The sequence below is a fragment of the Syngnathus floridae genome, chromosome 4 (genome assembly GCF_059516105.1).
Source record: "Syngnathus floridae isolate MCC-2025c chromosome 4, RoL_Sflo_1.0, whole genome shotgun sequence".
Lineage (NCBI taxonomy): Eukaryota > Metazoa > Chordata > Actinopteri > Syngnathiformes > Syngnathidae > Syngnathus > Syngnathus floridae.
The window spans coordinates 13882939-13896980 of record NC_142416.1 but is presented as its reverse complement, the minus strand read 5'-3'; the positions used below and the strand labels follow the sequence as shown (position 1 = coordinate 13896980).

The following is a 14042-nucleotide window of genomic DNA, read 5'->3' as shown; positions in this document are numbered from 1 at the left end:
AAATATATCATTAACTTTAAAGCAAGGTACAACTAAGGAATGAGTCACATATTTCCAAAGTTTTAACGTAATGGCAACTGGTATAGTTGCTTTTGTGAATATTCGTGACTCTCAACATTTCATGAAAATAAATAAAGATTTCAAAGACAGTAAAGCACTGTAAGTTGTTTACAACAGTGTCTAACCGGTAGATGGCGCCAAAGCTACTGTGAAAGACAATGCACGCCTGCATGTGTTAATGGGACCCAAGAAAAAAAGCAATTATCCATATAAACACGAACAACTATAAGGAAGATTTTGGGAATTTTACTCATTTCTGACAGTGGCAAGCAGAGATACATACGTTTATATTTACATAAGAACAATGGCAGATGACTGCCAATACCATAGGAAAGAAATACAGTATGATTTGCACCTTTACATTACTGAGAGTTGTTTGTACTACAGAAGAGTAATACGTGACGTCACGTTAATTGTACGTACTGTACGATATTCATACAACGTGCGTCACTGGAGCTTCACGGAGACTTTAGTGTTGTTGTCATGCAAATGCTAAAATAGCTCGATTTGAGTAATAATTAGCACTGAGGTAGCATGCAGAAACAGACAATACTGGGGAAAAAACAGATAGAAAAACATTTACAAAAGTGCATTAGAAACAAAAAGTTACATATAATGCATTATTATACTCCTGATACTGTTTGTTTACGGCCAAACAAAGAACCGACATTGTTTTGTAAAAGTATTGTCACAGCAGTTCACCATCATGCATTTTCATATCTAAATACAAAATAGATGAAAATGAGTGAGTTTACACTGTGCTGGCAAAATTGAAACCATGATGAAGTAGGCACTACTAGTATTAAGGACCTACTTTGATTAAGCGTTCATTGACACGATACAACCATTAAATGTAAATACATGAATAAATCATCTGTTTAGAAAAGAAGTCATCTGATCACTGTAGTAAAAAGAGTTCTCACAGAAATGCTGCATCCGTTTTCATTGTTTTGTTGTCAAATGAGCTTGGCAACCCACATCCACAATATTTCGCTTTTAGCTATGTCCGTTTCTCTTCTCTCACCTGCAGTGAAGCTTTTTTTTTTCTTAACTCATACAGGTGCCAATCAAGTTTCATTTAATGCGATATTGCTTATCTAGGGTTTAATTGTTGTCAATCCTTGCAAGCCCATGAAAAACCCGTTCGACAAGGATATTATTGTTTTAATGCTGAGAATATATGATCGCCTGAAGATCATAACTGGATTGCTCTAATGTAATTGCAGCTCCTGTGGCCATATTTACATGTTCACAAGATTGCTACATACGTTAACCAGCACTATAATTCTAAAATATTATATTTCTTCCATTTTTTTCGTTATTTGCATCCACCTGTCCATCCTAGGTACGCTGTGATGTTGAGGCAAAAGGACCAGTCAGTCACAAGGTGAGCCCACTCCAGCATCAGTTATTCTACTTTAGTAGTATATCTGTCAGTCACAATGGTTTGCTGTATGGTTTGATGCATAAAAGCACCTTAAGTAGCCTCATTGTGATTAGTTGTTCGTCTGGTTTGTGTCATGTCTCAATTCAGTATTCGTTGCATGTTGGGATGCAAACATCACGTGTGAGATTCTCCGCATCATCCAAGACCCTGAGTCATCAGTCTAAGGCTTCCACAGCCTCAGGAGGCCGTCCACGCTGTAAGTAGCAATCAGATTCTCATGTGGGTGGTGAGTGATGCCAATTACATCTTTCTCATGGACCTGCAGTGGGCACAAAAGCACATAAGCACATTCTCCTCGAGCCGTATTTATTTTTCTGGTTAAGTCGTCCCAAATTCTTACATAATGCTGGCAACCTGAATTTAAGTAAATTATAATGCTCATACATGTTCCCTGCGGGCTTTTGATAATGAACGAGTATTCTGCGCAAGGCCTACCGTCAGAGTTTTCTCCAGTCTTGCTGTTGCGTAGTTGAAGCAGTAGAGCACCAAGTCCTCTCCTACGCAGTAAATCCATTCACCTCGCGGGGACACTGCGCTGCACACAAACTTTGCTCCCGACTTTTTATCTGCACTAAACGTCTTGACAGTCTGAGAAGGAACCAAGCAAAGAAACTCATAATACCCTCCATGGAAAATAATGACAAGTTTTGACTGAGACCAAAATGTTTATCACGTTGATTTCTATTGTACTCAAAGCTAATATACTAATGTTGAATTTGACTACGTGAGAGGGCCAACAATAAGAAAGCTTTCAATATGATGTAGTCACTGCAAATTAAACTAAAAATAATAAACATAATATTATTTTCTCTGACTGCAAGAATTGTTTACACTGGTCAACAGCAAATTTTAAGATCTATTTAAATGTATTTTTTGACACTAATTCAAAAATGTTTATCTGCTTTTCTAGCACTGTTTTTCAGATTCATTTTTAGTTTTTAAGTTTGACCAATTAAAGTTTATGCAAAAAGTTTATTATTTTATGAATTTACCGTTATATTGTGACAGTAAAGAAAAAAAATCTACCTGTTGCTGAACCTAACCCATAAATAATAAATATTACTGAATGTAAAAATAGAGAACAACATGGGCAGACTCAGAGTACGTGCAAAAAAAATCATCTGAATATGAAAAAATTCCCAAAACTTGTTAACCAAGAATATTTGTAAAGATGGATTTAGCATTTGCTTTGGCACACATTATTGCAGTTGTCAACAAATTGCACTTAATTCCGCGTCACTCTACACATACAGACAGTGTGAGTTGGTTCAACATGAAGAACTGTATGATTTGATGTGATCCCTCTTACCTGACCCTGCGTGTTCATGACAACAACCGTGCTGGAATGGTTGCAAACCACAAAGAGCTGTGGATTTTGGGGAAGAGTGATCACGTTGTTCACGGGGACATCCGAAGCCCGCGACAGAGACTTAAACGTGTGGATGCATTCACAAGTTTTGCTGTTCCAAATCTAAAACATGCACAAACAATAGTAATCATTCATTAAATAAAACAGTTAATCATCAGATGAACTGTAATTCAATAAATCAATAAAAACATCAGCGCCAGCACTTTTTTAGCACTCTTTATTTTTTTTTTGCATTTATTTGTTAAGTTATCCAATAATAATTGTGCAGTTTTTTTTAATAAAAGCTTTCCATCACGCTGCGGAATATTTTTTTTTTTAAATGGTGAAACTGGATGACACTAATTGCGTTATGCATTCAAAAACTGTAAGGTGGCATCGTGTCTCATCTGATCGCCCACTGTACCTTAACAGTACCGTCCGATGATGCGCTGATGATATGAAATCCATCCTGTGTGAACGATGCATCATTCACAAACGACAGATGTCCATTTAACTCCTTCAGTGTTTGGCCCGAACGCAGCTCATGGATCCTGAGCAAGACATAATAAGTAAATATGAAAGGAACCAACAAGCAATTATCTTCAACTCAAGAAGACATTTAGGTTTTTTTAAGAATGGACAAAATATGTTGATGAGCTGGGAGTTTTGTTTCAATTTTTCAGTGCCAAGCTAGGCTGTGAAAAAAAAAGCGCCTGTCAATTCACTGCATTCAGTCTAGGTTTAAAGAAATTTGTGACTCATAGAATAGCACATGGTGGAGCACGTGTTGTTCCTGAGCACATGGAGTCTCGACTGCCCCCACGCAAATTTATGTGCTGGCGACAGGGGAACGGCTCAGCCCACACACCCCTGGAGACAGAAATAGAAATATCCAACTTCTTCATTGTGATAAAGTTTGTTGTTGTGTGTGCGTGTGCGTGCGTGCGTATGTGTATGTTTTGTTAAAACTTCAGTAGAAAAATGCTCATCACTTGGTTGCCAACAATTGGGCATGAAAGTAGCAAAGATGGTATTTGTGAACTTGTGGAGAATTCCCTTTGTAAATGATCCCAATCGAATTTGTATTTTTTTTTGTAATGAAATAGCTTAAGAAACGCACCTGATGGTGCGGTCAAAAGATGCACTGAGGATTTGGTTGCTGTCCTTGGAGAAACTCAGACAGGTCACACCTTGGTTGTGCGCATGCTCAAACCTGCGCAGGCACAGGCCACTCTGGATCTTCCACACCTTGCACACAAAGACATATGCAGAAGGGTTTCATAAAATAAGTCCATAAAATAATAAGGAACCTTCTACCCTTCTACCTGCCGTGGCGTTGATTTATTTTGACAGTGCGATACATATTTAGCAATGATACACAACAAATCAGTGATTCCCAACAGCTTAGCCATGAGAGCTTATCATTTGTGACACGGAAAATGATTACTTTTATTATTACGATTACAATACTTGATCGATGGATGTACCTTTATTTTTCCATTCTGAGCGCCGGTGGCAAGTAGATCTGAATCCTGGCTGAAGCACACACATAACACTGCATCGTCCATCATCATAAAACTATCTTGGGCCTGGTACTTTAAATCCTAAATCGAATACACGTAGAAAAGAGGATAGATTGTGTGAATGTCTTTCATAGACAAATAGATCAGCTGACCTCTATTGCCACTTATGGCGTTTACCTTGCTTATGTTGCCCGTGTGAAAGTTCCACACTTCAATGAATCCATCCACCGAGCCAGAGATTAAGTATTTGCCATCGGGAGAGAAACGGGCACATTCCACATGTGACCGACGTCCAAACTGCACATCGAATCAAAGTTTTCTTAATTTTGATTTTTATATAACAAAATTGTAAGAATTACTTTTTAAAAATTAATTGTGCTCATTTCTGAAGCACATGTTTTTTTTAGCCATTTTTATCTGAATTTATCACTGCTAATTCATTTTTTGTGCCCAGTGACCTTTGCCCTCAGAGTGCCTGAAGGTCACATGAAATAATGCCAAAAATTGATTTGCAACAAATGCATCAAGTCACAATTATAGCCTGTGAGCACAGCTTTCCAGATTTGCAATTATTATTATTATTATTATTAATATTATTATTATTATTATTGATACATACAGTGTTGTTTACCTTAATGTGACGGTACAGTTGGGTTGGAAAAGTTTCTTTCTCTGCATATATGTCCTTTTTGCATGGGCTCTCAATGGTCATTTCAGGTGAGAGGCTCTCTGGTGAGTTCAGTCTCAACGACTCAAAAAACAAAAACAAATTTACATTATTGCTTCATCCTGAAAGTTCTCCCAAAAGTCGATGATGCCTAACTTTATGTGTGTGTATTCATCGCAATGTGTGTTCAATCATGATTTTGGATACTTACCCCGACTTCTTCTAGGAGGCCCATGAGGCGGGATGGCGGCACCACACTGACCTCCCTCACCAGCTCCTCTGCAATGGCTCTGCGTCGCTTCTCCTTGCTGCTACCTTTTGGGTATCCCTGCAAAAGGAAGGAAGACCAAGGTGTCCCTCTACCAAAATACCTGTGAGCTGTTTCACTGCGCTGCAGCAACCTGGATTGGTCTCACCTCACGCGGGTCAAAATAGGAGAGTGTGAGCAGGTGTTCCAGGTGGCTGTACCTCTCGGGCTGGGTCTGCTTCAACATGATCATCGGGTCGGTTTGTTTGAGGAGTGAACGAGCAGCGCCCACCTCCCTCATCTCAATCAGCTCCATTACCACCTGTTGGAGTGAATTTTACATGAAATTATGCAGCACATTCAAAATGTAGATTTTTAAAATTACTTTAAAAATGACCCAAATTGAGTAAGAACAGCTCAGTATCCTTTTGGGAGATATCTAACATGTTGAGACTATAACTGATGCAGAACAGCTCTACAAACAGCAAATAACCGCAATCATATAAACGTCGTTCAGTTAATTGGTCTAGGATATAATGTCTATGAAAACTAAGCCACAATGAAATTTAGTGCTGTAAACCCAATATTTAGACATTATTATTATTATTTCACTGAGTTAAAGAGTAAAGAAGTGATTTTAAATTTCTTGTTTCTGAGAAAAAACAAAAGTCACCTGTTCATAAAGGTCAATTAGTGTGTTGTCAGGCAATTTGAGGGATTCAATTGCCAGCAAGACTGAGTCCCAGTGGCCTTTTTGGATGTCTGCGATGAAGCTGTCGATACTCTCCACGGTGTTGAGCGAGACTGTTGTCTCTTCCTGTAACGTGGTCAAGGTCCTGTAGAGGTTGTTCTCCTTTAGGTATTGCATTATAAGGCGAATGACACTACAGAGAGAAGGAAGAAATTGAGAAATCCATTGTTTGTGTTAAGTTTTCGGCCACATCTTTTTGTAGTCTTAATATTTGTATGATGAATTGCACAAAAATTATGAGAAGAGGAATAATAATAATTCTACACGTGGATCACATGTTGCCAGCGAGTGGTGCTGATGTTCTTCTCTTAAGCCAACTGTGCTCATTAAACCTTTTTTAACACATTATAAGAAAATCCGCTAGAGCGCTTTTCCCCAAAGGAAGCAAATGAAATGTAATTATGGACCATCAAAAGCTTACAGGCTGGCGCTTTACGTCAACAGGCACATGCATATAAAACCTTGTCTCCTCGCAGCATAATCATTCTGCACATATAATTACAGCACCAAATGAGGACTTTGGCATTCATCAAAAAGAATAAGTAGCTGCAATTCAAACTGAATAGTAAAAATAATATTGCAAATATCACCGCATTTTAAAAAATATGTAATGTGCAACTATCAAGGTGCCCTAATCGACGAATGAGTTAAATGCATTCAATTAAGTAATTAAAATGTGTTCTTACTCCGAGGGCTCCATCTCCATAGCCATGCTGACGTTATCTTCCTGCAGATGCTGCAACAGACTGAAGTGCGTGGTGACTGTGCGCTCGTCAAAGCCACGTGCAGCAGGTCCATTGAGGCCCGCCCACTGCACGTGTTACTCGTGCGTGTCGTTCAGCTTGCAACAACAGTCTCGACCCCCCACCCCCACCCCCCAAAAAATGCTATACAAAAGACCGAGAGGCTGCACCCCGCCCTCCTCCCTGACGCATACCGACACATTCCGGCCAAGCACGTTTCGATGATGCTGCCCCATCAACATCCAGCATCAGCACCACGCGGGAACATCCCACGTGTTTTAAAGCGTACACGGGGCCCAAAACTTACATCTTCTGGAGCAAAACGTGATATGTTAAACAAAATGAATTCCTTAAATCTGAATGGATTTTTATGTATGTATGCAGCGTACCCGAAATGCACTTTATCATAGGCAATACTTATGTATGCATGTGATTTATTTTCCTTTTTAATCAATTAGGGAAAACAAGGCAGCACAGTGAAATAGTGGTTAGCACATCTGCCTCGAAGTTCTGGGGTTCAGTGTTTGAATCTGATGATAGATTTAAAATGAAATGATAGAAATTTGCAATACTGTCCAAAAACCTAGCCAGTTTTTATGTTGTCTTCGTGGTGTTCGTTAAGATTTATGAATGTATCTCGTTTAGGAAGCATTACAGCTGTTTACGCTCACCAATCCTGCCAATCAACAATTTTATTCTATCGAAATTTACGATTTGTTGCATTGATTTAGCTGTTTTTCTTCAGATGGTCATCTAAATTCTGTGTAAAATATTTGTCCACCATTTAAAACACACTTAAATTATTTTTCTTTAACTTATCTACAATGAAAGCGTACGTAAAATGACATTGTACCTATTGATAAAAAAATATGGCCTTTGAACGCTAAAGTCTGCTCACTTTGACTGTCAATCGCATTTATACGCGGGGTATTCTAACAGCGCAAATTGCGTGTTCATCTCGCGAGATCTACAACTTAACGAGACCTAAGTTGGCGTTAATTGGTCAGTCGCCGAAACGTGACGACAAAGTTTTCCCATAATTGGTGTTTAGAATAGGGTGAGGAAGTGGCTATTTCCGTTTGGCTAAGTCTTAAAAACCCTAACGTCCTGTCATGTTCTTATGTTGTTCCTTCTGTGCTTTTAGGTAGCCAACATGTCGGGAGACAAACAGGTGAGCTGAATTCACTTTATTAACCCTTCGTTTGCTGCATGAAACCTTTTCACTGGTGTCACGTTGAGGACCACGCTTTGCCTCGGATAGCTTCACTGCAGCACACGTTGACGTTTTACAATTGGGACCTAAATGACCGTTTTATATTGCAGTCGAAGTGTAATGTCTTGTTCGTATGCCGCAGACCGCTGCTGCTCGAGTGGCCCAGCTGCCCCTGGTGCGCTCTGCCTACGCCAGGCTGTCGGTGTTGTACACGGATACCAAAAGCAGCGGCGCCAGACTGAAACGTGTTTGTGAGGGCCTGGAGAGCAGCGTGACCGTGTTGGGTTCGACGGCAATGCGCCGAGTGTCACCTGTCATCTCTAAGCTGAAACCGCAAGGTGTGTGAATCAAAAGATTTTTTTTCTTTTTTAACAAAAGAACAAAGTAATAAAACATTTTTAAAAATGCGGCTATAAACAAAGAAAACACAAACTGACTCATTTGCAAACGTACATAGTGACCATACTTAGAATATAATATAATTCAGCATTATTGCAAGCAAATTTCCACAGCTCATTTAATGGGCAAGACAACATAAGTCAATGCAATTCTGTTAGCTGCAAAATTAAATCGATCTGGTTTAGTCTGTTTACATTTAGAAGAGAAATGAGAGATCTAGGCAAGTGGTTGATGCCCTCCTACTGTCTATTTTCATAGTTTCCTTTGCCAATGATGTTGCTTGCAAAAGTCTGGATTGGTTAGAGGCAACCTTCCCTGTGCTGCACACACCCACTGACCAGGTTAGGCATTCAATATTTCTTTTTGGTGAGATCTCTGATGAGCATTTTAACTAATACTGTCTTATTTACCCCCCTCTCCCCCCAGTTAGAATGTGTTAAAATAACTGTCCTTCTTTGACGTTTGTGTCCCAGCTTGTAGAGGATGTTAGGAGTAAGGTGCTGGAGGTGCAGGATGCGGTGACCATTGTGGCACATGGAACTGTGGACTGCGTGCAGCATGCAGTCTCAGGTATCATGGTGAGGGTGCAGCAACCAGATGAGACGCTGGTGGGAAGAGCTGTCACGGCATCCAGCATGGGACTGACTTCTGCACTGGATGTATCTGAAGCCCTGGTGAATCGTATGCTACCACCTCCAGAGGAAGAAAAAAGTAGGTAGCTGAGTGGGTAGGAATCAAAATATACTCTATTTTGGCTTGGTACTAAACAGAAATGTCATTTATGCTGGGTTTATAGAAGAAGAGGTCGTCTTAGTTGAAGGTTCTAATGCAGCTGCGTACGAGAGGAAGTACTCGGTGCGGCTGATGACACTTTCCATCACGCTGTGCAGGAGAACTATTCAGCTGGCCGGAGCCAAGATGCATTCTGCTCAGGTCTTTACTTTGGTTTACCATCAAAAAATGTACGGGGTTTCATGGAGGCAAAAGCGAATCCAAAGTTCTCCATAAACACAATGCTGTTTTTTGCTTAGTATTGTAGTTGCGGAGAATAGCACTGCACTTTATGCACTCTACACATTTTACTTGATTTGCTATTTGTACTTATGAACAACTCAATCGTATTAGGATATGAGCATGATGTCCACAAAATGTCAAAAAAAGCATGTTTCTTCTGCTAAGGAGAGAACTACCATATTTTCTTTAATTTGCAGATCATGGAGGCTCTTTCCACATCTTCAGGTCAACGTCGTATCTTGCAGTCAAGCTGGCTGGCCCTGACATGGAGTTTGGAGCAGCTCCCACTAAATCTACAGCAACAGATTGTGTCAGCATTCTTCTACTTCACAGAAATGTACAACTCAAGAGTCACCCCACAGAGCGGCTCCAACCAAGATAGTGTGCGCAACAGCGCAGCCGCAACACCAGAGGCAAGTGTAACGCCACTTAGGGGCAGCAAGAATAGTCCACAGCCAAATTCTAACTGGCGAGCGAGGAGACCCGCCAGCATGTCTGTGATTGAGAGCCGACTGAGCTCATCAGGAAAAGGAGTGGGCATCGTTGACTGATTTCACTGAGTGGTTGGTGTACAAGTTTATGTAAATAAAGGCAATTTAAAATTGAGCAACTTGTTGTTTTCAAGATTTGACAAACTTTTTTTATAAGTTTGGTAACATATCAATTAACACAGGTGCTCATTAGGTTTATTGATGTAAGTCGAGAGCGGCCTCGCAAGTCACTAATTTAATAGACTCACATCAGCAGATTCGGAACTGCTAAACCAGGGGTGTGAAAATCATTTTTATACTTTTCTTCTGAGGCCCATTATGACTGTCAAATTTGGCCTGCAGGCCAGATTTTGACACCCCTGTGCTAAACTATTAAGTCCACATCCACTTTTAAAGCATTTGTCATGTAGTTTAAAGTATGTACCGTATTTTCCACATCATAAGGCACTTTGGGTTAAAAGAAGGTGCATCTTATTAAATGGCGTTCCTCTGGGTTTTTGATCAAATTAAAGGCTTTAAAGTGTGTCTTGTGGTGTAGAAAATACAATATTCAACAATTGAAATTATGCTCTGAAACAGTTGTCTTTAGACCAAACATTACTTTATTTGACTTTGAGTTCACTTTTGGCTAGACTCTGATTTGGATGTGGATGCCCTGAGAGAAGAAAGGCGGCGCCTCTTGGCAATCTGTTCCTGGCGCTTCTCTTTGGCCTCCTGGTGAGAAGAAAACACAAGTCAATTAAGTCTCACAATATAGTTGGAACTTTTATACAACATCAAAATGTGAAGCACTAAAACGGCTCCATCACAGGACACATAACTGTGCTAAAATGACATGTTTGCATACTGCACAGAATACATGTCTGAATATGAATGACATTGGTTGTAAAAAAGTATTTAATCACACTATTCTTATTGGCTGTAATTAAAAGGCAAATAAGGTTGAAAAGAGAGCTGGAGGAGTTAGGTGAGTGATCCATTCTCTCCAACCGGCCAGAAATGTCAAGTTTGGCCTGAGTGCCTAATGGAAGTATTGCACTCAACTAAATGCATGAATATTTGAGCTTCAAAGAGATGAGGCATGCCCTGACGATTACCTTCATCCTCTTAGCCAGAAGCTTGGCATACTCTGATGCCTCCTCCTTGTTCTTCTGGGTGCGCTTCCTCTTAAGGGCAATGCGGCGGCGTTTGTGCTGCAACACGCGAGGGGTCACCAGTCTCTGGATCCTGGGAGCCTTCGATCTTGGCTTCTTGCCTGAAAAGACAAGGTCAACTGCCACTGAGAATGCATGCACAGGAAAATGCAGACAACAGTCCATTCTAGCCATTCACGCCAAAACCTCCACAAGGGTAAATTTCAGATTTTTCGAAATCTACTCAGTCCGTTTTTTTTTTTTTTAATGGTTGAAAATGGCTTGCTTGCTTAGAATATGAAATAAGGGCTCAATAAGCATGCTGCTTTTGGGATTTCCTGAAAAGTAATGGTTTGGGACACATGAGGATTCTGCATGCCATTAGTGATTTTGCAACAGCTGAAGGAGGGGGAAAAAAAAAAAACACATAAGCAGTCACTTATCTCACACTATCATGCAGCAATAGCATTGTGCAAAATTAGATCCAACACTTTACCACGACTTCAAATGTGTGCCTCTTATTGTCTTACTGAATGATCACAGCACAATTTACTGGCAACACTAGGAGACTGACCTTCTTTAGTCAGGGGTCTCCTCACAACATATTGTCTGACATCATCCTCCTTGGCCAGGTTGAAGAGTTTGCGGATCTTGCTGGCCCTTTTGGGACCAAGGCGGCGGGGAACGGTGCTGTCGGTCAGCCCGGGGATGTCCTTCTCGCCTGTGGGGAGGACATAAAAAGGTCTCAAGGTGAGCCGCGGTATTCAAGAATAAACAGTTCTCCATTCAAAGCTTTGACAAACATTTGTTAATGTGAGCGGACTGCAGTTTAAACCAGCCATTGTTTGAGCTGGTCGTATCCTCTACAGTCCTCTCCAGTTCCTTTGGCACACACTATCCCTCCTTAGTGACTGGAGTAGTCAAAAAGGACCAACTTATGTGCCACGAGCATCCCTCCAAAGAGTTTCCGTAATTTGACATTTACTTGACTAGCAGCACATTTTCCTCTATTTGACAATCAGTACAGAAAACAATTCTACATAAAATAATCAGTTCAGGTATTTCAACAACAATACATCATTTCAAACTTCCAAGTTAACCGTTCAGTGCGATCCGACTCGAATGAGGCACACTCCTTTATACATTTACCTTTCTTGACAATGACCAAGTTGAGAACACTGAGGTTAGCATCAACGATGCAGCCGCGGACAGACTTGCGCTTGCGCTCGCCAGTCCTGCGGGGACGGTAGCAAGAGTGGCCCTTGCTGAGCAGCAGGCGCACACGGCCTTGAGTCAGCACGCCCTGCTTCATTGGGAAGCCCTGCTTGTCATTGCCTCCGCTGATGCGCACCACATAACCCTGAGAGTAAGGAAAGATGGGGTGGTAATGAAGTCATGAAGCAACTTCTGATGCATACAAAATTATCAGTAAACTTCCACCACGTTTCAAAATGAACTCAAGATAATTTTAATAGACAATGCAATGGGAGAGAACTGCAGTTTCAACCAGCCACTGTATGGGTCTGGTCGCATCTGGTGAGTCCTCTACGGCTTCTTTGGCTACACACTGTTTCACCTAAATGACTACTGATCAGTCAGAAAGTAATCGTGGTGAGCCACATTTACAGCAACCGCACACGTTTCCAAATCACGTTTAAGCAACTAATATTACAACTTACCTTCCACTCATCTCCAAGGGGGTCAGCAGCCACCTCGGTGGCCATACGCTTCTCATAGAAGGTACGCAGCTTGCGTTCATCATCCACCTCGATAAGCTTTTGGCAGCCAGTGGCGGGGAACGAGATGTTGAGCTGCAAGACAACAGCGCATTTGTGACTTTTGACATCAAGCAAGACAACTTGACGAGTGCGCACGTCAGATTTTACTAGCTAAGATTTTACTAGCTAAGATTTCAATAGTAAGTCCTGTATAACTACATTTGGGCCACTCAGGTAAGATGTGGACCTAAAATGTTCAATGAGGAAAGCTCCTGCAGCTAGAAATAGGCCCTTCCATTACTAACTTCACAGCAGGTAAGTAAGATGAAGTTGGCCATACCTGAAAATATATTACCAGCAGTTATTTTAGCGTTTAACAGGGCTTAGCAACAGCCTAGAATTAGGATGGATAGTGCGAATACGCATATTTAGCAACTTGCGTCAAAGTCATCTCGAGTAGGTGCACATTTCTATTTGTGACTAGCCATGTTCCACACTACTCGACAACCCACAGTGCTAGCTGGCGCTACAATCAAAACGCATCCTCAGCGACGAGCGTATTATTACTACAGTTTTTAGGGCCATTTGTTTTCGTATATATCCTTCTTTACATTTACGGTATTATTTTGGGGAAATTTGTTTTACACAAAAGTATACGGTAGAATAAACGTTGTACCTTCATTTTGCAAACCGGCCCAACGACGGTCCGCCACGAAAAAGAGACCGGATATCCGCTCCAGGATCTCACATAGCGCTGAGATATTCTCGCGATATCTTACATAAAACACTGTCATGCTGAACAACGCAACAAAATGAAGAACGTTAAAAATACGTTTTATGTATAAATATGCAGTGCATGCATATGGTCGAAAACAAGTAAAATAAATTCAGTTTAATATTTGACGTTTCAACCAGGCTCAATTCAGCCTCGCCAGAGGTTAATTGTTCATACGTATGCCAGGCCAAGATAGTTCCTCTCACGGTCACCATCGTCCGTCTTTTGATAAATTCAAGCCTTGGTGTTAGACATTTAACAGTAAAGCAAAATGAGGCATATATTATCAATCTTCAGTGTATTTGCACAGTTAACATGAATGATATTGGTATAAATCTGTATTTATATTAATTTGATTACAATATCGTACGAACAATATACAATGGTAATTTAGTTAGATGACGATAAGTTGATCTCCTGACAGACTGATTACTACTGATTGTAGGGTAGTAGATAACGACGTTTTTTGCTTCCCAAAAACAACTACTTGTTTGCATAGGACTGTACTCTCCA

At 40.6% G+C, this 14042-nt stretch overlaps 3 protein-coding genes across 4 annotated transcripts; 1 reads left to right on the top strand and 2 right to left on the bottom strand.

The window, feature by feature from the left end:
* Positions 1-272: 272 nt before the first annotated feature.
* LOC148399307 (WD40 repeat-containing protein SMU1-like) lies at positions 273-6890 on the bottom strand. The gene is made up of 12 exons (XM_088372414.1): positions 6730-6890; positions 5966-6176; positions 5462-5614; positions 5257-5373; positions 5010-5129; positions 4556-4675; positions 4343-4459; positions 3976-4103; positions 3280-3406; positions 2817-2978; positions 1943-2095; positions 273-1766 (listed from the first exon to the last, which is right to left on the bottom strand). Exons 1-12 carry the CDS (start codon positions 6753-6755, stop codon positions 1668-1670), a joined length of 1533 nt encoding a protein of 510 aa, XP_088228540.1. The 5' UTR covers positions 6756-6890; the 3' UTR covers positions 273-1667.
* Positions 6891-7930: 1040 nt separating this feature from the next.
* LOC148399306 (perilipin-2-like) lies at positions 7931-10018 on the top strand. 2 transcript variants are annotated; one of them, XR_015857828.1, is made up of 6 exons: positions 7931-7957; positions 8142-8337; positions 8657-8739; positions 8872-9113; positions 9198-9331; positions 9610-9755. XR_015857828.1 is itself a non-coding variant. In XM_088372408.1 (6 exons), the coding sequence occupies exons 1-6, from the start codon at positions 7940-7942 to the stop codon at positions 9961-9963; spliced, it is 1026 nt and encodes a 341-aa protein (XP_088228534.1). In that variant the 5' UTR covers positions 7931-7939; the 3' UTR covers positions 9964-10018. The 2 variants fall into 2 exon arrangements, 1 of the variants encoding a protein (XP_088228534.1); XM_088372408.1 differs by having other exon boundaries at positions 8872-9109; positions 9195-9331; positions 9610-10018.
* A 464-nt stretch (positions 10019-10482) lies between these two features.
* rps6 (ribosomal protein S6) lies at positions 10483-13582 on the bottom strand. The gene is made up of 6 exons (XM_088372413.1): positions 13431-13582; positions 12716-12847; positions 12186-12396; positions 11611-11757; positions 11001-11158; positions 10483-10617 (listed from the first exon to the last, which is right to left on the bottom strand). Exons 1-6 carry the CDS (start codon positions 13434-13436, stop codon positions 10522-10524), a joined length of 750 nt encoding a protein of 249 aa, XP_088228539.1. The 5' UTR covers positions 13437-13582; the 3' UTR covers positions 10483-10521.
* Between the last annotated feature and the right edge of the window lie 460 nt (positions 13583-14042).